We start from the raw sequence: 25,328 nt of genomic DNA on the forward strand, positions 1-25,328 counted from the left end.
CCACTCTTTGATAGCACCACAGGCTGAGGCCCACAGCTTTAGCTGACAAACCTTTCAAGGACATTCAAGATCTAAATCAGAGCAAGTCTGGAATCCTATTTTCCAAGGCTGCATTGCAGCAGCTCATGGGAGGTGCCCACCACGTTTCTCGCTTCTCCTGTCCCAGGCTATTTCACAAGTTCATAGCAGAGCCTGTGCCTAAGATGACAGCATGCTCCAAGGTTTCTTGGGTCCTCAAATATCTGAACTCGCTACCTAGTTCTACTGTCTTATTTGTTCATTAATTTCAAGGAACAATAAATTTGTACCATTTCCAGGACCACATTAAGAATGTACAATCTTCAGTAACTATTTAATAAAGACATAAAAATATGGTATAATTGGACAGCATATTTTCTGCATCTTTCTTTCTTTCTTTCTTTCTTTCTTTCTTTCTTTCTTTCTCTTTCCTCCTTTATATTTTTTCTATTTTTGAAGCAATGTCCCTCTACATAGCCCTGGCTTATCTGGAACTCACAGAGATATGTCCAAATCCCCTTCCTAAGTGTTAGGATTAAAGATTCTGGTCATCACACTGGAACCTAAAATATTTCACAAGAGTGAAAACCATAGGTTGGAAGAGGCTGAAATCTTAAATAAAAGAAAAGGCAAGTTAAATATAGTGCTTTTTCAAGCGAAAGGGGCAAGTTCTTTACATGAAAAAAAAATCACAATAATATATGTTAAGATACACAATAAGAATGAGTCTTCTCTGTGGAATAGTGAAGGAAAGAGATTTATGTAAATATAAAACTAGTGGAACTTGACAGATGTTTCTTAGGATTCATGTGTTCAAACAAAACAAAGCAAGCACACACTTAAATGCAGATTTATTGTATTTGTGTGTGCTCAGACATGGACACATATAAGCATACTAAATAATTTAACAATGTTAGTAACTTAAAATATAAAACTTTATTCACCACCTTAACATCGAGATCCTCATCACAAAGCTATTTCTGAGTAGATCTAAATATTAATATCACAGAAATATACAAAAAATGACATTCATGTTATCCTTAATATTGTGACTAATAGTCAACACACAACTGTGTCAGAAACATCAAAATAAATATTAGTTTGAAGTGCTTAAAAGGTTCTCATATACTCTTCCAGTCCCAGACGCTGTGGAAGCCGTGGGTTACCATGTAAACATGGCCAAGTGCAAGAACCACACCACACATAAACAGTCCCACAAATGGCAAAGAAATGGCATCAAGAAGCCCCGGTCACAAAGATACAAATCTCTTAAGGGACTGGACTCCAAGTACCTGAGTAATATATGCTTTGCCAAGATGCACAACAAGAAAGGCCTGAAGAAGATGCCGGCAAACAAGGCAAAGGCAATGAGTGCGCCAGCAGAGGCCATCAAGGCTCTTGTGAAGCCTGCGGCCATAAAGCCCAAGATCCCAAAGGGCCCCAGCTGCAAACTCAGCCTGGCTTTCATTGCCTACCCCGAGCTTAGGAAGCAGATTCAAAGCTACATGGCCAAGGGTCATAGGCTCTGCCAACCAAAGCTCAAGGTTCAAACCAAGGCAGAGGCTTCACCTCCAGCTCAGGCTCCCAAAGTGCCTAGGCCCCTGTGAAGTCCCCATAGGAAAGGCCTCTATTCTGCTAATTTAAAAACAGACTGGACTGGTATGACACACTATTTACATATGACCAGTCCTATGCTATTTTTACAAATAAACCTGAGGCAAGATCTGTAAAAGAAAGAAAAAAAAAAGAAAAGAAAAAAGGTTCTTATATATATTGAACATGTTGTTGCTCAAAGAATACACAAATCAAGAGAACAAACTACAAATCTTAGAAATAACTCGCTCAGTTATTGTCAACTGATTTTGATAAAGAAGCAAAAGCAGTTTAATGGAGGAAGAACAGGCATTTTAATAAAATGTGCTTTGCAACTGGATATTAACATCTTTCAAATTGCTTTTAGACACAGACCTTACCCCTTCCATAAACAATAACTCAAAATGAATCAAAGGCTTAACTCAAAAGGCAAAGCTACGGAAGAAAATCCAGGTGGTTTTGTATGTAAGAACAACTTAGAAGATGTAATGCTGACAGCATAAATCCGTAAGATTTGATAAATTATGGACCTCATTAAAATTAAAAACATCTGTCCTGTGAGACACACAGCTAAGAAAAAAAGTGTGAGTTCTGGAAGAGCACAAAATAGTTAAAAAAAAAAAACACAACACATATTTAATAAAGGATCAGTATGCAACACAGACAAAAGATTCTTCAACATAGCTTAACAACAAGGAATCACATGACTTGATTAAAAAAAACCAAACAAAGGTGATAATAAAAACAAACCAGCAAAGAAGAAATATAGCAAGCAAGTATATAAAAAGAGGTTTGCCATCCCAAGCCACTGGAGGACTGGGATTTGAAACAATCAGATATGTCACTGAATCAGTTATTGGCCGAACATAAATTTTCACACTACATGCTGGTGAAGATGGAGAGCTAAAGAAACTTTCATCCACTGCCGATGATCACAGAGTCAGGGGCTACACTGGAAGGCCACCTGGCAGATTTTCAAAAAGTTAAACAGCAGACCCAATAATCGATTTTCTTAGGTTTTTCACCAAAAGATTTGGAAGCTTTTATACAAATGTGAATGTTTATAGCAGCTTTATTCCCAAGTTTCAAACTCAGGAAGCAAGATAGTTCAATAGTTTAACAAACAAAGGAAGAGTATTATTTCCATGTGATGTGAACTTGTGTCCTAGGGGTCACCAGGGTAATGCATCACAGACTGGCTAGCTCAAAGACAGATGTTCATTTTCACACCATTCTTGAGGCTGGGAGCCTGAAATAGGCATCTTGGTGATTTAAAGTCTGTCTGATGGATACACGGGAGAACCCACTCATGTCTCCTTTCTAGAGTCCAGTGATTTGCTAGGAATCTTTGGCATTCACTGGAGCATTGCCAAGTAACTGCAGTCCCCACATGGATTTCATTCTTCATGTGCCTATGTCTGTGTATCAGTCTGTTCCAACCTAGAACATGGTCAGATTAAGGTCTATCCTAATGATGTTAGCCCTGCAAAAACCCAAAATCCAAACAAAATAATATTCAAGGTAATAAAGATTTTATGTTTTGTGGGGAAGAAGCAATGTAAACCAAAACGCAATGGAATATTATTCAGCAATAAAATTTAAATGAGATATAACTCACAAAGGGATTCATACATTATAACTATCTGGCATTTTTGAAAAGCTAATGCTAGAGAGAGTTTAAAGATTAATAGTTGTAAGGAATTCAAGGAGCAAGAAGGAGGGATGAGTAGGTGGAACACAGAGGACTTATTAGAACATTGAAACCATTCTGTATGATATGGAGGTGAATTATGCATGCCCAAACCTGTAGAGTATATAAGAGTGAAACCTAAAGTAATCTATAGATCTGAGTAATACTGTTCATTATTGGCTTAACAGTTATGGCAGATTTATGAAACAGGTGTAAAGGATAATTTGTGAAGGGTTTAAGAGAGCACACAGGAGCTGTGAAATTTCTGTTCATTTTTCATGCATAACTAAAACTTGTGTGAAAAAGAATGTCTATGACTTTGCTTAAAAATAAAATTTAAAAGTCTCCAGATTACTTGTAACTTCCTTAGCTTAAAGGGTGGCCAGAAAGAAGCTGTCTGAATCAATTGCCTTTAAATCTGGCCCTATAGGACAAGACTCTTCCTTGTGAAGTGCAGGCGGGCATTTCCATTAGAGCAGACAACTGGGAAGAGTGAGAGGGCTGTAGAAAGATGCTCAAGGAAGACCCTGAGGAACACAGGTGGAAGGGATGGGGTAGGAGGGTGAGGATGTGCAAAAGGAAAGCGTCCAATGGCTAGATCCAGGAGGCTTTTTCACTGTTTTGAAATCAGTGCAGTAACGTTCAACTTAATTTTAAAGGCATGGTTTAATCAGGATGGTCGAGGATATGATCTGAGTTTGTAAAGTATCCCCTACTTTTTGATGTAAGAGAATTAATTGTATATGGATGCGTTTAGACATAGGCACACTAGTAAGTGAGGAAAAGTCATACTGGCTCAAGAAAGGAGTTTAGACTCAGTTTAGACTCAGTTTAGACTCAGTTGGGGTTTGAGGATATAGAGATACGGAGCATTTGTGAGATACATTGTTGAAGATAATAGAAGGGAGAGGACTGCTTGCCTCATTAGTCATCTAAATATGTAGGGTTATCAAATTGCCTGCAGCCTGAAGTCCATGGGTTTCTCCTACTCACATCCCCTTTTCCATGGAATGACAATTTTTAGATGAATCGTTGCTTAAAATAAATGGGCCTTGTAAATCTGTGCTTGATATTTGCTTTTCATAGTGTTTGTTGTAATGGGATTTGGCTCATGACTAAAACTGACTTTGTGTAGGCATTAAAATGCTTTGCTCTAATTTTATTTTCCCCACAAATTTTAATTATAAGACTATCTTCGTTTAGAAAAAGATAAATTAATGCAACGGAGAAGCCTTGTGTTTGTAAGAAATGAATATGTACATTTATTTGTTGTTTCCATTTAATAGAGCATGTCTGAAATACAGGTTGACACTGGTATAGTAGTTAAATAGAGTACTATACTGAGAGGAAAAGAAAGGAAGTGTTTTTGTTTTGTTTTAAAATTACGCTTAGAATTGTCTAAATAACAAGTGTGCCATGTTTTGTCTCACTATTTTAAGATATGTAGAAAAACACTTGAAAGCAAAGAAAAAAATGTCATTACTGACTTAAAACAATATGAGAAATTGTTACCAGTTATTTTCAAAGAAGATATCCCCCAAATTAACAAGCTGTGAGAAATTTCGCCAAATAATTATGATCTTTGAAAAGCAAACACTTCGTTTTCTCTTGGGGACAATCAAATGTGCAGAAGATGATGTCAGGACATCAGGATAAGAATGTCAGAAAAAAGTCACAGGTACTTTGAGTAAAACGTAATATGATTGGACGGAGTATTTGATTTTATCCTTTGTAGCTCACTAGGACTTTTAGAAAATGTTTCATTCTTAAAACGATTACAGATATCAGGAAGATGTTTGTTTAACAAACAAGACACTGCATCCTCGGGATGTATTCACAGAAGGTGACATTGTTCACCTTTGTAATTCATTCTATATGCATCTTGGTCCTCAAGCTGTTGGCTATTTCTGTGTATCGAGAGCAAACTAAGCCATACCATCTCCCTTCAAAATCCCAGTTGGAGAGTAAAGCTTTTTCCCCCGTCTTTGTAGTTTCAGTATTTACAAACACAGTTTTATATGAAAAGTATGGGACCATAAAACACTTTATACTTTTAAGTTGAACAAATAGAATGGAGTAACGATGCTGTTGGTGTTATGGAGGATATATTGGAAAGGGGAAATTGGACGACTATGCTGAGTTCATTTTGATGGTCAAACTTTTTACCAAGATAGTGAAAACTAACTACATCCCTCCAAGAAAGTTAACATTGGACTAAGTTTTTTTAAAAAATTTTATTTTTTTATATTATTTATAGTTTATTCACTTTGTATCCCAGCTGTAGCTCTCTCACTCATTCCCTCCCAATCCCACCCTCCCGCCATCATTTCCTCCCATGCCCCTCTCCTATCTAAGTTTTAAGTAATTTTTTATTTCAGTTTTTACAAGGAAATAGAATTTCCCCACCCTTTAAAAAACTTTTAGTGTATACTCAAAAACTTCCAAAATACTTAACTAAAACTTATCTAAATATTTTAAGGTGAGACTTACATCTAAGTTTTTTTTTCTTTTTTTTTTTTAATTTTATTTTTCTTATTAGTTACATTTTGTTAACTCTGTGTCCCAGCTGTATCCCACTCCCTCATTCCCTCCCCAACCCCACACTCCCTCCCTGGTCTCCTCCCTGCCCCTTTCCCAGTCCACTGATAGGGGGGACCTCCTCCCCATTCATCTGATCCTGTTTTATCAGGTATCTTCAGGGCTGGCTGCAAAGTCCTCCTCTGTGGCCTAACAGGACTGCTCCCCTGGGGGGGGGAGGTCAAAGAACCTGCCCTTGAGATCCTGTTAGAAATAGTCCTTGTTCCCCTTACTTTGGGAAATTACTTGGTTACTGAGCTACCACGGGCCACATCCAAGCAGAAGTTCTAGGTTATATACACAGATGGTCCTTGGTTGAGTGTCAGTCTCAGAAAAGACCCTGTGCCCAGATATAGTTGGTCCTTGTAGAGCTCCTATCTTTTCCATATCATACTAACTCCTCTTCTTTCATATGATTCCCTGCACTCTGCCGAGGGTTTGGTTATGAGTCTTAGTGTCTGCTTTGAAACACTGCTAGGTAGAGTCTTTCAGATGCCTTCTGCGGTAGACTCCTGTCATACGTTCAATGCACATCCCATTTGTCTTTCTAAATGAGGATTGATCATCTTCGCCCGTGTCTGCTTTCTTGAATCTTCTTTAGGTGTGTAGATTTCATTATGTTTATCATATCTTGTAGGTCTATATAAGCGAGCATATACCATGTTTGTCTTTCTCCTTCTGGGATACTTCACTCAGAATGATCTTTTCTAGATCTAAGTTTTTAAAATATTAATATTCATGGTAGTAAGCCATGTAATAATATAAATAAAGTTGGACAATGATCATGGAGTCACAAAAGTTAAAATAGAATCCTCCCTAAATTTATGAGCTGTCTTAATTGCGATAATTAAAATACCATTTTATATTTTTATATGTTTCTGTCATGTGTCAGAGGTCATAAATGTCAGCTTAGGGTGTTTAATCACTGTGACAGGAGAGAGATCTCTGGGAGAAAGCCTAGATAGATCCAGGAGCTATAAAACAGCAGCAGTGTTTCAAGGAATCCAGAGCTGAGTGAGTCAGACTGAAAGAGACCGCGTCATACCTTCCTGATGTATGAAAGTATGACAATGTCATAATTCTGATCTCAGAGTGGGTCAGAGAGGGATTGCACAGTCCATTGAGCTAACCTCAGGCACAGGAAGAGGGCATTTGCCCTCCCCACGACAGGGGATGCCTCTTTCTTTTTCTTTCTTTCCTCTTTCTTTCTTTCTTTCTTTCTTTCTTTCTTTCTTTCTTTCTTTCTTTCTTTCTTTCTTTCTTTCTTTCTTTCTTTCTTTCTTTCTTTCTTTCCCTTCCTTCCTTCCTTCCTTCCTTCCTTCCTTCCTTCCTTCCTTCCTTCCTTCCTTCCTTCCTTTCCTTTCCTTCCTTTCTTTCCTTCCTTTCTTTCACAGTGCATATTTTTGCAACAGAAGTTTATTTTCAGTCCAGTTTGTTCCCTGGTGGCTTAATTTACATGTAACCAGAAGATCTCCGAGAGAATGGTTATTAGGGATTGGAAAAACAAAGACTTCCTCCATCAGTGGACTTGGAAAGGGGCAGGGAGGAGATGAGGAAGGAAAGGTAGGTTTGGGAGGGAATGAGGGAGTGGGATACAAAGTTAATAAACTGTAACTAATATTTAAAAAAAATTAAAAATTAAAAACAAAAACACAAAGACTTCTACAGACCATAACACCTGCGTCTTACCGGCAGAGAAAGGTTCTTGAGTGAACCTTCGTGGCTAGGTGTGTGCTACTCACTGGTGTCTATACCTTCCGTAAGCCTGCCACCTGAAAGTTCCCTTCTCTGCCCCAGGAAGCCACCATAGGGTATCTAATGGCTCTGTTTGCGCTGAACCTTTTACCCCTACAGGCGGCTGTTGCTTCTGCCATGGATGCCTTGATTCAGGGAGCCCTAGAGGTGAGCAGGCAGCAAATGACTAAAGGAAACACTCTCTCTTGGGTGCTTCCCAGTCATCCCGGGTGCCGGCGCCCTAAACCCCTTAGAAAGTTGACTCAGAGGCCGGGCAGAAGGACCGAGACCTTGGTGCTGTTGGGTTCCGGAAGGCGGAGCAGTGAGACCGGTGTGGCAGCTGCCATCTCTCCTTGCCCACCCATGCGCCCAGACCCTACGAGAACCCTACAGAGCCCACAGCTTCTAGCTGGGCGCTCACTGTCCCCGCGCGTAGTCAACGCGTCTTCAGGCTCTAGCGCTCGCCCTCTCCCGGACACTGCAGAGGGGGCAGCTCTGGAGCGCTCCGAGGAACGCCTCGCTCCCCGCACAGCCTGCGTCCTCTGCATCCCGGGTTCCGCAGCCTGCAGCTCAGCCCGGGGACTTAAGATGCCGACCTGCACCTGAGTGTCCCCACCCCACTCCGCCTGCACGGGGAGCGACGGCGGCGCAGGGCGGGGAGGAGGGGGAAAGGGGGCGGAGGACTCGGATTCCCTGGTGGACCCAGGAAGTTGTCCTTTAAAAAAAGCACATCTTCCACCCGCCTTTGAGCGCCTCCTCGCCAGAGCAGCATGTGGACTGGTTCGCCGGGTCCCCTAAGTGTTCCGGGCTGCCGCTGCCGCCGCCTCCTCAGTCCGAGCAGCCGCCGTGGGCAGCGGGAGCCGCACAGAGGTCGGGGAGCCAGCCGGGGAGCGCGGGCTCTCAGTCCCCAGCTTGCCGCTGGCCTCTTCCCAGAGGCGGCGGGCGCCTTCGCTGCCGAGAAGCCAGCCCGCATTCCCCTGCCTGTTGGTCGCCCAGTGAGGAGTTGAGTCTGCACCTCCAGCCCGGACCCACATGGCTTGTTACCTGGTCATCAGTTCCAGACACCTGAGCAATGGGCACTACCGGGGCATTAAGGGAGTCTTCAGAGGGCCCCTCCGCAAGAACGGATCTCCGTCTCCGGTAATGTGCACATAGGCGCGCACACTCATCCACACACACAGTAGAAGCCAAATGACAACAGAAAGAGACATTGAGTTGTCCTGCCTGATGGAGCTGGTTAGGCTCCTAGGGAGTAAGCCACTGTCGTTAGTTATGTCAGCTTTGCAGACGGTTATACAGAGGGGGGTGTGTTTCCGTGTTTCTTGCCATTCCAGTTATTTCCATCTGTAGTGTTATGCATGCAAATATTTACTGAGCACAGGTAACTGCAGGGAGGAAGGTTGATCCTCCTGGAGGGTCCACTTAGGAATCTGCCGATTTGGGTAGCGTAGAAAGTTTGAGTGACGCCTTATAATGTGCTTCTGTGAAGTCATACTTTCAGGTTAGTTTAATGATTTTCCAGCTGCTTTGTGAGAAAATAAGCTCCAGGGTTTTGTCTTGGCAAAATGAAAAGGTGTTGTTTTTCAAAGCGTTCTGAGGTCCAAGACTCAATTAGATTCTTCAGAGGGAAGCAAATGAAGAGTTTCCTTTGTGGAAATCCAAATTGGCTTGTTTGTTATGTTACACAAAAATTCCTTAACCTTCAATTTGAGTGTTTTTATTTAACTTAGTAGACTGTTCAATTCCTGTTGTCCAGAATCAAAGGCTTTACTATATTTATAAATTGATTAATGGGTACTATAAACTAACTAATGTTTAAGGGTTCAAGTGAGTTTAAAGAAAATTGTATATATGTATGTGTATATGCATGCATACACACATAATTTGAGCATATATAATCAGTTTAGAGCACAGTAAGTGACCAAGTATCCAAACTTAATGAAAAACTTTTCTCTTCTGTTGTTGAGAGTATTTTTTAGTCTGCATAACATAGAGAGGAAGGACTTAATTTGCCTGAGTATTTTGTACTTCATACTTTCTACTACAGCTTAATGCTCCATTAGTGTGAATTATTTACAACTGCTATATATTATAAATACCTTTGGTGAAACAGCATCTATGATTTGCATAAGGAATCTGGAATCTGGAGGTATATGTACTCAGACACATCACCAAGTTCCCCAATGACAAACTCTTCCCTCATATTTTCGAGTACTTTAAAAATCCGTGTTGTAACACCCTCAGCTAAATGGAGGGAACCAGAAATTCTACATGGAAAGCACTGTTTGCATTAACAGTTACAATTAAACTCACAGGGCTAGAAAGGGACTTGGCAGTTCCAGCTGACTGAAAAATACAGCCCCAGTCAGCCTGAGCAGTGGGTCTGAATCTTGCCTGCTTTAAAGATTTTAAGGATTGGCATTTCTGCAGCCTCAGCAAACCATTACAGTGTCCAACAGCTCACCATGTCAGGAGCATTTTCTTCAGGGCAAACAAATCCTCCCAGTTTCTCCTTTAGCACATGTTGTCTTGTAAACCTAGAATGTTCCAATTTTCATAGTGTGTTGATAATCTCTGTGACTGTCTCCATAGCCTTCCTGAGTTAGATTACTGTGCTCTGGTATATACATCTTAATACCTGGGACCAAAAGAGCATCATTCTCACACAGTTTAATTCTATTCAAAGAGACTGGAATAAGACATTGAATTCAAACCTCTGGTGTTTAAAGAAGAAGTTTCTGTCATTTGGTTAAGAATATCCTTGCGTCTCTTTCTCTGGTTGCTGTGTCTCCAAAGCTTGGCTGACCTCACAGATTCTGAGTGTGTAAATGTAAATGGCAAACACCAGCCATCCATCCATCCACACGGTTGTACTGGTTGTCCAGGGTACAGGTGCATACCTATGGAATACTATTTTATAGTTTACTTGGCTGATTCCATCAATGTGTTAATTTATTTACTTTTTTTTTCAAGTCTCTTCAGTTTGACTCACTGGAGGGTGCTCACTAAAATGATGTATGAGCTATTTAGAAATGCTGTTTAAATATGTACTCCACAAACAAATTTTCTTTTTTTCTGTCCTTTTTTATCAGTTTTATATTTTACCATGGAATTCGTGTCTTTTTTCAGTGTTTAAGTACTCTTTTATATGAGCTGAACCATCTGGGAAACTGATAATGTTTTGATATTGAGATAATTCTTCATTTGGTTTAAATTCTCTTTCCATGGCATGATGTCTTTCTCTCTAAAGCAAAATAACAACTACGTCTTAGACCCCAGACTCTCTGTGTTTGAATAACTCATTGGTCTCCAGGCATGTCTGCATGCCTTTTGACCAACAGGTTGCAAAGCATCAAATTAAAAAATAAGGTGGATATTTACATATTTTCATATTAAAACAATAGCTCTCAGTCCAGGTTGAGATTAGTTTATTCATATACCCTCAATATAAATATTAAACTCTTTGATCATATAATCATTAAACACTATAATTTATAGTTTTGAAATAGGTATCTACTATGATAATGCATTTTCAAATTAGTGTCTAGCATAATCTAAAATTGGTTGTTACCTATTATTTTAACTTCTCAAGATTCCATTTACTTAGAACTATAGACTGGGATGTCAGTTGACAACTAACATTCACAAAGTTTTCCAGTGCTTAATGTTTATTCTTATTCCATTAACCCATGTCTTTCAATTTATTCTATGCATTTGCTGTTAATAGAGCTATTAAAGTTGGACATGGTCTTAATATCCAATAAAGTAAAAGTATTGAGTAAGTATACTTTGTATTCTCTTGTAGAAAGGAATAAGGTTGACAATTACTTGTTAGCTTAATGAATTTTATTTTTAATTTTTGCTATAACTCTATCTGTATAATATAGCTCTGTGGTCTAAGATATAACATAGTTAAATTAAGTCTACATATATTTTTAAAATTATACACATTTTTAATGTTTAAGATACGTCTGTTTACTTCTTTAATCAAAGCCAAATTTATGCTGTGGACCTCAGTTCCTTCTTGGAACTATAAGAATGTTGAACACCTGAAAAACTCTAATATTTATCTTTAATATTCTATTACTAATCTTTCCAGGCACAAAGTAACACACAAGGCTTTAATTAGCTTGCTAAATCAAAATACTTTCAGCTTTTAGAGTCAGCCCATCATGGAGGCCTGTGACCCCCACACTTGAGACCTGGAGGTGGGAAGATTATGAGTTTGGAGCTAGATTTAGGTACAGTGTGACCTTACTTAAAATTTGAAATATCTGAAAAAAAAAAAGATACGTCTGTTTAATGGGAACATTAACAGAATTATTAACCTCAAAGTACAAAAGAGAATTAGGTTTAAAGACATTCATACACAGGTAATTTCAAATGATCTAATTTATAAAATACCAAATAATTATATGAAATTTTCAAGATAAACAGGAAATGAAATGATTGATTGATAAGTAAAGCAACAGAGTACTTTGTCTCATAAAAATACTCACGGAGTAGTAAACAGAAAATCCTAGAGTGAAATTTTACTTCTATCTTCAAAATTAACACACAGAAGTATCTTATGATTACCTCTTTGTTCTGCATGTTCTGTTTTAAACAATTTTTAAAAATTGTTTTCATTCTAATGAGCATGTCAATAATTGATTTGAGATGGCTTATATTCCTCTAAATATAAGATAGATTTAAAAAATAAAAGTATTTTAAACATTTAACATAAAAGTCTATTTAAAACTAAATGTATTTTGCTAAATTTTAGGATGTTTAGCTGCTATATTTTCTATACTTTAAAATAATACATTTTATGATGCCTCTAAGAGTCAGTATTGGGTGTACATACAGATTTGTTGGGTAGGTAGGTAGGTAGTTACTCATGGCTAACTGTGCTCAAGATATATTACCTGTATATTATAGTTCTTTTTAGCCACCAAACATCTAAATCTTTGTCACAATAATTAACAGCTTTATTACAAAAATCTTAAAGCTCTATCACCATATTTAAATTCAATAAAATAATGTTCTCACAGCAATATAAACATATTCAATTGATTCTTAGTTATTTTTATGTAATCTGGATATTATCTCTACTTTAGAACAATTTCAGTGTGTCTTCATATACATATATCCAGTAACTAATTATAGCTGTATTTATAGCTATACACAAAGGTATAAAATATATCTATGGTATATGTGTCATCATAACTCTCTTGAAAATTAGAGTGGGTTAGAAGTCTGTATTCCTTCCCGGGCACCATATAGTTAAAAATCATATGTTTTTTATGAAAAGCAGTTCTGTATATGTCACTTTCAAGTGTCGATTGCATATATTATGGTCCCTGAATTATATGTCTCGTAATTTTATCCTGAGTTGAATGTTTGTCTAAATCACCTAATATAACTAGCTTATATACATGCATATATACATATATCTTAAACACATCCAAATCCTACAACTTCCTTTTTGTATAATTAGCAATGTATATTCATAAATGAGAGACACTGGTCTAGAAATAATGGAAACCTTGAAGTTTCCAAAATGGGAATTTCCTAAATAAAGGAACTGATCAGTTGCGCCTTCCCTTTTTATTAATGCCTACCCTAGTCAGTCACGCCCATTTTCAAGATACTTTTAAGTAAATATCAATCCTATCATAGAGCTCACAGTCTGATGCATTTTTCATGTGTCAGCTATAATTAGGAAGACATGCCTTGGAACAGAGAAGTCACCTGTCTCCTTTGCTTGAATTCATGACCACGTACCACTTTCAGATATTTTCAGTAAAGGTTGAGCCACATGTTGAACTCATGTTTTCTTTTATGTCAAAACCATCTTAAGCAACCTTTTTTTCTTGTCTTTTCTTCCTTGCCCTTTCTTTCTGAAATCACACAAAAATCTGTGTTTAGAATTTATCTGAAGGGGGGTCAACGTTTTGACTTAAATGAACTTGTGCTTATTTAACTTCATAAAATTTCCATGGGAATGAAGACAGTATTCAAGCACTTTAATTCGTGACTTTTGTTAAGTTTCTTGGTATGTGTCTTCTATCTTATCTATTCATGTTAGCTATCAAATTGAGACAAACTTAAGTTTCTGCCTTATAGTTTGGAAATAAATATAAATCAGATTGGATGGTGGTTGACAGAACTTAACCATTTCCAATTTAGAAATTAGTAATAATAGCTAAAATACTTGCACAATGTATGTGCTCTAAAATATATTTTTCCCATGGGAATCTAAGAACACAGCCTGAAAGGTGGTCCATTTAAGCCAGTATTAAGATCCGAGAGCAGGCAGAATTGGGCATATACTCAGTATCTCTACCAACTGCTTTCACCTGTGAAGTTAGCTAATTATGTCATAGTAACCCTTTGGCATATACTTATTTAATCTAAGAAAAGAATTTGAACAAAAATTTTAAATTCTGAAAGTGTCTTTTGCTTGTAACCATCTTATAACAAATTCAAAATTTAGGTAACACACACACACACACACACACACACACACACACCGAGTAGATAGGTCCATAAGGAGAAACTAAGTCTTTGGTGCTGTTAGGGATATAGAAATTCCCAATAGATGATCTTATGCATTTGAAGGACTACCTGAAGTTGAAATTCTGAAGGGTGAGCTACTTAATGTACAGCTATAATAACATAGATATCGCTTACTGAATAAAAATATAAAAGAATACTGCTTCTAAAATGAATGGATTTTAAAATTTGTTTTTGAAAATATTTACTACTAATAAAATTTGTTTTTGAAAATATTTATTAATGATTTCACTTTTGCAGAGATGGATGCCTGATGTGATGAACTAAACTTTTCTTTTGTTTAAATATGATATCTAAAATCCAAACATTTCTAAGGGAAGTATATTTAATTTTTCCACAACAAAAGAAATGCCTTTATAGTAAACTCATTTTTGTTTCTATATGCTCTTAGCTGATAGGAAGCTCAGAGATAAATCCGGGGTTTTGAAATGATAGGGATTAAAGGTTGTCTTCAAAACCACATGATTCACCTGTGCTTATCACTGATTCCCAGTCTAAGTCTTATTTTATTTCCTGTGGTGCTTATTCTTCTAAAATTTATGGTTTGTTGTTTAAATGCATGAAACTTTTTCAGGAGACTGAGATTTATTGTCAAAACAAGTTATAAATAACAAAATATAGACTGTCCCTATGCAGAAATGCCACTGGGCACTCAATGCTACCCAGTTTTAAGTTTTGATTTTCTTCATTTCTATCAAGGCTGCCAATTTGGGGCTTGAACAGCGGTGAATTCTCTTTGGCAGAATTTATTTCACATTTCTATAAATGTGCTTTATTTTAAAACAAATTTTGCGAGTTTGTTTTAAACAGTACCCCTAACCCACTTCATGTTTTGTATCATTGATTCTTATTCTTCTGTTTCTTTATTGACAATTTTTCAACATCTTTTTTTGTGTGTGTGATGTCATGTAATTTATGGATGTGTATGTGTAACTCCAGATACAGCAGCTCCTGAAAACAGATAGGACAACCTGTTTTGTGTGCTCCCTCACTCAGCTGTGTTTTCTCTGTAGTCACCGTTCTCACATAACTGTTTTTTCAAGATTTTAGTTTAGAATTTCCTCCCATTTCCATTTAGAACTCACCTGATAGTATTCCTCTATGCTCCCTTTCCTTCCCATGACTATCGAATACTTCATTTTGCCCTAAGTATTTCTGCGGTGGCAGAAAGGCAGTCAGTTTCTACTGTCCACTCATGTTCCTTCTAGACATTTGTTTTTTATTGAATAACTATTTCCCATCATACAGAGAGCACATTCGTCTCCCCTACCGTGTGTCATGTGTAGGTATGTTTCACTTTGTGATTGGAAAGCAGGCGTTGGAGTCAAACTCCTTAATTTTAATAGTCAGCAATTGTAAAGTTTTGTTAGCGTAAGTTTCTGCTTCATAGAGAGGGGGGATGCGTCTACTGTGGAGCTTCTCAAGCAAGGCTTCACATTCTGTGAGGGCCCAGTTACTGCCAGTTACTTCTCAGTTCAGGCACGATGAGATGCCCACGTACTTCTGATGTTACAAAGTGGAATGTCTTTCAAAAGTCTTACCCAACTTTAACTGGTATAGTTTTCTTTCTCAAAATTAATGCTGTTTACAGAAAAGATGTTGATTCTATTACTGCTTTAACTGGCATCAATGTTCCCTTTAGTTCTGGTGGGAGCTCTAGGAGGGAGTTTATTTCTGGAGTTTGTCTCCTGTTAGAATCTTGTAATGACAACTTTTCTGCTGGTGGAGTAAGTGCTTCCTGTTTCTGTGGTGACCTTTCTCACTTTAATATCTACCAAGACCACGTGGCCAGTTGCTTTAGGTATGACTTAACTTCCCATAATAACCCAAGTTCTAGGTGCTTTATTCCATGTAACCATTTTGGAGCAGCTCTTTCAAAATGACGCAAGAGCCTACAGATTGGCCATGTATAAATGTATATATGTAGCTGAGACGAATGCATGAGTTGGTTAAGCCTTTGATTTTCATCGTCACATATTAAAAAGCTTCTGAGAAATGAATCACAAGGCAGGAGCTTGATCATTTTCTTTGCTTTAGAAAGTTGTAAGGATAGTGAGGATGAAAACAGTGATTAGATATGTACCTTATTTTATTTTCTTTTTTATAGTGAAGCATACAGCAATTCGCTGACCAGTGGTCACCATAGCTCTTGGGAAAGCCAAGCCCAGAGCCGCTACCAGGTGGTAGATGCATAATTATCAAGTCTCCAGTACCTAGAGAGGCATGTACTTGCCAAAGGGCTTTCTTAGCCCTTGCTTTTGGAATCAGTCAGGGTGTGATCGTCACTTGAAACTAAGTCAAGTAGGTAGAGACACAGATGGCACTTCTAGAAAGATCATAGCCCTTCTCATGTCATGATTTTTATCCCAGGGAGGCTTCTGAATTAAAGCAACCTAAAACAACAAGCTCACATGAAGCCAGAAGATGCACGGTAATTCCTTAGAACAACAACAGGAAACTAATGATCATCCTTAACACAGTGTAACACCTAAATGGCAGGGGTGTAACAAGACCAATAAAATAATAAAGTTTTCTTCTGTCCTTACTCAAGGTTCTCTGCTTCTTTCTTTCTCTCACTGATACCTAGTGTGTTCTCTTAAATCAGGCGCATAGGAAGCCAAAAAAGTCTCCATTTTTAAATGTGTCTTTAAATATTCAGAGTAGTTGGCAGTTTCGTATTGCTTAGTCATATGAAGAACTAAAATGTCTGTGAGTAAAAATTTTGTGTTATAGAAAATTGTTATTTTGTTACATATGAATTGCATGCGAAATTTTCAACTCTGTGTTTATTGTGTTGTTGTTGTTGTTGTGTTTCATGTAATGACTCTGAGCTTTACTAATGATTTTTAACTTCCCAGTAAGGTGATAAACACTGCAAGATGTTGTGACATAGTTAGCAAACTACTGTTCATGTTTTACATATTATCATTTTTTTCCCAGATATTCTTCTGTGATACTATACATCTACAATAGTTGAAGAATAAACTTAACACAAATATATATACATATTATTTTTTAATTTATTTTTTATTATTAATTACACTTTATTCACTTTGTATCTCCCCATAAGTCCCTCCCTCCTCCCCTCCTGATCCCAAACTCCCTCCCCCTTCTTCACGCATGTCCCTCCCCAAGTCCACTGATAGGGGAGGTCCTCTTCTTCTTCCTTCTGATCTTTGTCTATCAGATCACATCAGGGGTGGCTGCATTGTCATCTTCTGTGGCCTGGTAAGGCTGCTCCCCCCTCAGGGGGAGGTGATCAAAGAGCAGGCCAATCAGATTATGTCAGAGGCAGTCCCTCTTCCCATTACTATGAAACTACTTGGACACTGAACTGTCATGTGCTACATCTAACACAAATATATATTTTTAAATAACACAGATTAATTTAAAAGGCACATATTAAAATTTTTGTTTTGTCTTTGATTTAATAAGTTTCCAAATTCTACAGAAAAAATAGATACATTTAAATAAGTGATAAATGATATTAATAGAAAAATTACAATTTTATAAACTTCCCAAAATGTTCTATAGTGCTATCTATAGAAAATAAAATTTAAAAATAAAATATAAACTATGAAAACATAATGTAGAATAAATTAGATAAAATATAAAATATTATATAAAATGTAAAAATTCTATGCAAGATTTTAAAAATTATGTAGTGGGCTTTTTATGTTTTATTAACTTTCATTAATTTATTCTCTTCTATATTACATCCCAACCACAGCTGCTCCTTCCTCCTCTCCTCCCAGTTCTACCCTCACTCTCCCTTCTCCTCTGTACTCCTCCTCCATTTCTCTTTAGAAAATGGCAGGCCTCCCAGGGATACCAACCAAACAGAGCATGTCAAGGTGCAATAAGACTAGGCACCTCCCCTCATATTAATGCTGGACTAGACAACACAGTAGGAGGAAAAAGAGTCCCCAAACCAGACAGAACAGTCAGAGACAGGCTCAGTCCCACTGTTAGAGTCCCATTAGAACACCAAGCTACACAACGATAACTACATGCAGGGGGCCTAGGTCAGAAGCACGCAGGCTCCCCAGTGTCTGTTCCGTCTCAGTGAGTCCCACTGAGTCCAGGTTTGTTGACTGTGATTTGCTTGCTTTGTTTTTGGTCCTCTGGCTCCTGCATGGGTTTTATTTTATATTGAAGTGTAAAATATGAGTTGTTGTGTTACAAACATGCAGTATTTTTTTTTTTAGTGCCTCTTTGTTTAGACAGAACTGTAGAGAAACCGGAAGCTTCAGTTGCGTCTTAAGATGGTGTTGCTCTTATCCAAAGGAAAAAGTCGTCCTAACAAAAGGTTATAAAATGTCTTCTTAAGAAAGTTAAGGTGAGCCCATTGACATGGCTCCGCGGCTGAAGTCATTTCCAATTAAGTCCGTCAACTTGAGTCGAGTCTTAGGAGCCCGCACTGTACAACTCCTGCAGGAGAAGTGTCCGGACCACCGTTAGGTGTACTCACAAAGACTCACACGGAATAAAGGTGTAAAGTAAAAATGGATATTAAAGGGAACTCAACTGACATAGGATGAATGAAGGCAGTCAATGGATAGGACAGGGAGCCACACTGCGTTTCTCTTGCTTCTGCTTCACTTTGATGGCTAAAACAATCTTGGTATCTGAAACAAAAGATCAAGAGAAAACTGATCAGCTAAGAACAAATGGATTTATGCTAATAAAATACATACATTAGATACCAGCTAATATCTGTCAAACATCTTATTATCTTTTGCTTAATATTCCAACTTGAAATTCAAAAACACAACTTCTTGCAAATGCCTAGAAATGGCTCTGGTGGGTTTTCATTATTTGAGAAGCAATATAAATTATGTACTTGGTGGCAAGTGATTAAAAGGCAGACTGGAATTTTCATAGAATGACATTTATGTCCAAATGATAGATAAACATTATTAGAAAAGTTGTAATTTCATAAGTATACATGAGGATAAATGTCAGCTTTGTGTTACAAGTAGTATAAAGACTAAAAATTTGTAAGTCTTTGTGTAATTTGAGTGACTTTATATGTGACTATGGAACTGTCTTGAATGTTATAGCTTGGAGATGGACTATCCTTTCCAAATAACTACTGAAATTGATTGCTATTATAATGGTATTAGGGCATGAAGTTTCCATGGGAAATTATGCTGTTAGAAAAGGTTAATGCTTTTTCTCTAGAGAGTGGCTCCATATTTACCTGCAGAGTGAGTTGTTATTAGTAAGGCCATACTCATGTTTGCCTTCTTTTATATGTGTTTACTTGTTTTTCTGCTGTTTTCACGAGTTGGGGCAACACAGAGCTCTCACCAGAAGCCTTCAAGATCCTGGAATGATACTCTTTGGTCTTTGGCTTCTCAGGCTATGAGACAAAATAAACCTCAATTTAAGAAAGCTGTGTGTGTATGTGTGTGTGTGTGTGTGTGTGTGTGTGTGTACTGCTTACATGATCACTGTATCTACATCATTCCTATCCCTTCTAACCCATCCCAACTTATCCCATGTCTCAGAAATGATTTCCTGTTGTTACATGCATATACATATTTAAATATATATACACACATATAGCTAGCTAGCTAGCTAGATATGTACATGGGCCCAAGACTGACTTGAAAATGAACAACTTACGCAGGACCTCATTTCTGGAGGAAACTCCTTTTCTGTCTCACAGCAGACATTGACTACCTTCGACTGTAGCAGTTCATTCAGGGTAGAACCTCACAGGATTTTCTCCACGCATGCCAACTTGTGATCCTATGCCTGCCTCGTTTAGCCAACCATACCATTGCAATTTCATGGGTACATTTTCTCAGAGAAATTTAAGGTGCCTTATCTGGCAGCAGGCATCTCGAGTCTCTGGCTCTTGTAATCTGTCTACCCTTTCTTGTGTGATTTTTCTCCGAGCTTTATTCAGGTGGAAGGGCTGCACTCATCGCAGATGTATCAGTTGGGGCCTGGTATGTATTGGTCACTTCTATGTGTTTTTGACAGTTGTGGATCTCTGCGCTCTTCAGATGTCACAAAGAAAAAAGCTCCTGGATGAGGGGTGAGGGAGAGCTACATGTATCTGTGGGTAAAAGGATAGATACTTAGAATACAGAAATTATATTGGTTTAGGAAAATGACTATATGAGGGTCTCTTCTTGGTTCTCTGACCTCTGCAGCCACGCAGAGTAGCTAGTTTTACAGTAACAGGCACGAATGTCTCCCTATTGACTGAGCCTTAAGTCCACTTAGAGAGCTAAAGTTCACCCACAGGATGAAAGTGGAACAATCAGCAGTCCCACTCAGCTGCAAAAGTTTCTGAACCGCAGCTATGACTGTACTGGCAGGAGAGAATATCCTTTATAAATAATCCAGTTCAAAATTCTTTCGGATGTCCATCCTCTTTGCCTTTCTGGATAGGAATTGAGCAATTTAGCAAGAGCCCTCCCTCTTGATTAGTTTCCTTAGATGTACAGATTTTAGTAGGTTTATCCTATGTGATATATCTACATGAGTGAGTATATACTGTGTGTGTCTTTCTGTTTCTGGGACAGCTCACTCAGGATGATCGTTTCTAGATCCCACCATTTATCTGCAAATTTCATGATTTTTTTTTTGTTTTTTATTGCTGAATAATATTGCATTGTGTAGAAGAAAACAGGAAACAAGCTAGGAGCCTCCCACAGAGGGCCTCTGAAAGTGCCTATAGACAATCAAAGCAGATGCTGAGACTCATGGCCAACTGTTGGGCAGAGTGCATGGAATCTTATGATAGAAGTGGGAAATAATAAGATCTGGAGAGAACAGGAACTCCACAAGGAGAGCAACAGAACCAAAATCCATCCAAGGACCACGCATGGAGATAACCTAAGACCCCTGCACAGATGTAGCCTATGGCAGTTCAGGGTCCAAGTGGGTTCCATAATAATAGGAACAGGGACTGTCTCTGACATGAACTGATTGGCCTGCTCTTTGATCACCTCCCCCTGAGGGGGTAGCAACCTTATCAGGCCAAAGAGGAAACCAATGCAGCCATTCCTGATGAGACCTAATTGACTAGGATCAGAAGGAAGGAAAAGAAGTCCTCCCCTATTAGTGGACTTGAGGAGGGGCATGCGTGCAGAGGGGGGAGGAAGGGAGGGATTGGGACAGGAGGAGGGAGGGAAACATAGGGAGGATACAAAGCCAATAAAGTGTAATTAATAAAGAATAAAAAAAATGGAAAAAAAATTAAAAAATGCTTTGTTAGTGTAAATAAACAGCTGTTAGTTCAATGTAAAACCATAAGCAACCAATTCAGCAGACAAATAATTAAAACAATATTGAGAAAATACCTTTAAAAATTTTTTTTTGGAGCATCAGCAAAGCATACTAAATGAAAGGTAATGATCTTGTTTGGCTCTCCGTGTGCTATGCAGTGTAAGTTCTAGAGTTGTAGACAAGGGTACTGGGAGGGTTCTGGTGACAATTGCTTATGACTTTCTTTTTTTTGTCCTCATAGATGTATGATTTGAGAAACTGTGCTATAAAGTAAATGAACTATTAGGTTTCCTTCTAATCACAGGTCACTTTACTGTGAATTATAAAACAACAACATGCATTCTATGCTTTGTGATTTTTTAGGATGTACAGCATACTTGAAACTGATAGTATCAGTTCTCTTTAGAACTGGTTAAACAGCAGAGAAGGATGGGTACAAACATGTGGAGGTAAACATTCATAGAGACCAAGCTGGGGTGGATTCATACAGCAAATTAGAATCACTTAATTTGGAGGATTTATACAACATGGCTTCTGATTTTAAGAAGTTGTATGTTCTTCAGTGCATTTTGAATGAGGCTAGCTCTAGAATTCTAATTTTGATGGGGTTGTGTTTGATGAAGTGTAAGAAGACCAGTGGCCTAAAAAGGTTTTCTACTATTATTTGTAAATGACTGTTGTTTGACTAATGTTTTCTAGTCTTGTTAAAGGTATAATATCCCATTCAATGAAAATTCTAGAAACCTCGTAAAATGACACAAGCAGAACCACTTTCTCTGAAGAGAAAAGGGTTTTGAACAATGAAAGGCCATCCCTTTAAACAAAATCAAACAAAACAAAACAAAACAAGACAAGACAAAACAAAAACTATCTGGATGAAGAAAGTGCCTTTGGCATAAGCTCTTTAGGTTTTGATTTGAATATCAATTAGACTATGAAAGAGAAGCTCCTGCTATTTGTAAAGAATAGTTAAAATGTATACATTTTATCACAAGATATCCCATTAGCTACCAGATACATTGATGTCAGTGGGCTTTTATTAATATATTTAAAGCTTTTGTGAAAACCATTAGTGTGCTTTGGAGCTAAGCTCTTAGGAATACTTCTCTGTGATTAAGGAACTAGGAGAAGTTTTCCCCTGAGACAAGTACCCTAAGAGAGGGGCTGGGCCACTTTAAACTGAGTTAAGTAGGAACTATCCAGCCTGAGGGGGTGAAATTCAGACGGAGAAGACTGATCCGGAATGGAAAAACAGTAGAACATTTCAATTAAGTAGGTAAGGTCACTTATTTAGTGAAGCAATCATATGTTCATATAATTGCTAAAGGTGTAGGCGGGAGGAACTTATTGCCCATGTAACAAGACTAAAAGATAAACCATACTGTAAGAATTTCCCATGAACCAAATAATCTGAGGAGTAATGTTTTCTGTAAGCCTTGTTAAGGACTAATGCCTTTTGGATAAAACTGAAACAACAACAATAACAAATAAAAAAAATAACAAAACTAAAAACTCTCAAAACTTGAAATGGACACACACTGAGGTAGCCACCCCTGTGGCTGCAATTCAGTTGCTCCTTCAATTGGACCCAAGTTAAAAATAATTCTGTCCTTCACAATTCGGTCATTCGTATCCTTTTCAATTTTGTTCCTTTTATCCCCTTTGGAATACTTAAAATTCTTTTTCAGACTCTTGCTCCTTGCGTGAGACCTGGAGATGGCAGCAGTTGAAGGCCAAGGTCCCTGGAATCCTCTTGATCTTGTATATGAAGGGCAGCCTATAGCTAACCCTTGAAGTACAATCAGGTGTAGTCAGAAGTGATGTGGTAGAAACTGTTTGAAGAGAGAAGATCAGCAGACATCGAGTAGTGAGATAATTGACTACTTTCCCCCTCCCAGGAAACTGTAAAGGGTCTGAGGAACAGCAGCTAATGGTCCATAGAGAAAATTCCGCCACATTTGTGAAGAATCCTCCACGACCGGTGGATAATGTGAAACCTTTCAACCCAGGTATCACTAAATATGAATATCCACAAGAAGCAATCTTCACTCTATGATTTGCTTTTTAATATAAAGGAACTGGGAACGCTCCTTCTCTTAGCCTAATACTTCAGAATGTGGCCATTTGAGAGGATAATGCAAGAACTGGTGGAGAAGGAACACCACAAACATGAAATCTGTACGGATGAAGTCGGGAAATGGAGGTCCTGGCTGGGAGAACTCTGTGCTGCCCTCCTTGGAAGAAGTGCATGTACTATCTAAGTACACAGGAGAGAATTCCCAGAGCAGATATGGCTCTACTTCAAAGCCGGTGGAATGTAGATTTTAAGCTGTCACAGACTATTTGAGGATCCTTGATACATGTTAGGCACAAATTCTGTCTTGAAGGAGATGGTAGACTAGGAATGGAGCTCACTGAAAAATGTATTTCACAGTACTCTACAAATATGCAGGCCTCTGTGAAGAAAAGGTAACTGGTCCTGATCTCTCTCTCTCTCTCTTTCTCTCTGTGGGTGTGTGTGAAAGAGAGAGAGAGAGAGAGAGAAAGAGAGAGAGAGAGAGAGAGAGAGAGAGAGAGAGAGAGAGAAGAAGGGTGTGTGTGGGGGGAAGTGACCATTCCAATTAGTCTTAGTTAGGGTTTCTAGTACTGTGAAGAGACCATGACCACAGCAACTCTTGTAAAAGAAACATTTAACTGGGGCTGGATTTCAGTTCAGAGATCTAGTCCACTGCCATTTTGATGGGTGTGGTGGCCTCCCAAGCAGACATGGTGTTGGAAAGGCAGCTGAGAGTTCTACATCTGGATCCTCAGGCAGCTGCCAGAGAAAGGAACTCTGGGCATGGATTGAGCATCTGAGACCTCAAAGGCGACTTCCAGTGACACACTTCCTCCAACAAAGGAACACCTACTCCAAGGAGGCCACAAATCCTAATCCTAAAAAAAAAAAAAGTGCCACTCCCTGTGAGCTAATGGGGACACTTTTGTTTAAATCACCACATCAGTCATAGTTGCAGATTTTCTATATTAGATTATGGCTGGTCAGGGATATGAAGAATGGGCAGAGTTATTCTGGCATGGATTCTGAGACAAGACCTAATCCTAATAAAGATTTCTTGCTATGGGACTTGCGAATGGCCTAGGAGTTGATCAAGGGTATACAGAGAGATAACCATGCAAGACCCTGTTGGAGGCTATGAAACATGCAAATGAATCATGTCAAGTAAACAGACAGATAACTTCAAATCTCACGACAGAAACAAGCGTCATTCTGTTGTCCTGGGGTTAGGTCTTGTCACTTCCTGCTTCTTATGCCGAATGACCTAGGTGACCGTGAAGTTTAACAAACTACACTAAGGGAAAACTTCAAAAACAAAAAAAATAAAGTTCAGAGCTGAAACATCATTAATCTAGCCACTTGTGTAGAATATTCATGACGAATGATCTCGTTCTTGCAGGCAGAGAACTGAAGACTAATTTTACAGAGCTGTGCACAGATGTGTGCCAACCTCAGGGAGCACCACCTCTTGTGTGACCGCCTCTCGACTGAAATGTTGCTAGTTTGTATGCAACTGTATTTTGCCCTATTTTATTAACCTACCCTGCACTCTTAAGGTGGAAATATAAAACATATCCCTTCTTGTACTAAATCTACAAAAAAAATTTATATATATATATATATATATATAACCACTGTCTCTTTTCTGGTAAACATTATTATTGCTCATTATTGTGTCTTAATGTCTTCTGCTGCCTTGAGAATTCTAACAATGGTCATATCCCCTTATCACTTTCTTTTCTCAACAAAAAGTTACTTTTACGGTAAAATATTTAAAATAAGGAAATCTTACATGACCAAGCGCTATATAGTTACACACACACATGCTATGAGCAATGATTAAATTAATATGTA

The 25,328-nt window shown here is 38.2% G+C and overlaps 2 protein-coding genes across 2 annotated transcripts in view; both read left to right on the plus strand.

Moving 5' to 3' along the window:
- The first annotated feature begins 1,193 nt into the window (after nucleotides 1-1,193).
- Nucleotides 1,194-1,625, plus strand: LOC110561751 (large ribosomal subunit protein eL29-like). Its single transcript, XM_060374233.1, has one exon. It carries the CDS (start codon nucleotides 1,194-1,196, stop codon nucleotides 1,623-1,625), a length of 432 nt encoding a protein of 143 aa, XP_060230216.1.
- Nucleotides 1,626-7,901: 6,276 nt separating this feature from the next.
- The window catches only part of Znf804b (zinc finger protein 804B), a 561,864-nt gene continuing 544,437 nt past the window's right edge, over nucleotides 7,902-25,328 (plus strand). The window contains exon 1 of the mRNA XM_060373862.1: nucleotides 7,902-8,752. Coding sequence (XP_060229845.1) covers nucleotides 8,645-8,752 — 108 coding nt within the window. The 5' untranslated portion in view covers nucleotides 7,902-8,644. The remainder of the gene's footprint in view (nucleotides 8,753-25,328) is intronic.

The sequence above is a fragment of the Meriones unguiculatus genome, chromosome 21, assembly GCF_030254825.1.
Source record: "Meriones unguiculatus strain TT.TT164.6M chromosome 21, Bangor_MerUng_6.1, whole genome shotgun sequence".
Lineage (NCBI taxonomy): Eukaryota > Metazoa > Chordata > Mammalia > Rodentia > Muridae > Meriones > Meriones unguiculatus.

What these genes read in the sequence shown, in the direction of transcription:
- LOC110561751 (XM_060374233.1), top strand. Translation starts at nt 1,194, where the DNA reads ATGGCCAAGTGCAAGAACCACACCACACATAAACAGTCCCACAAATGG.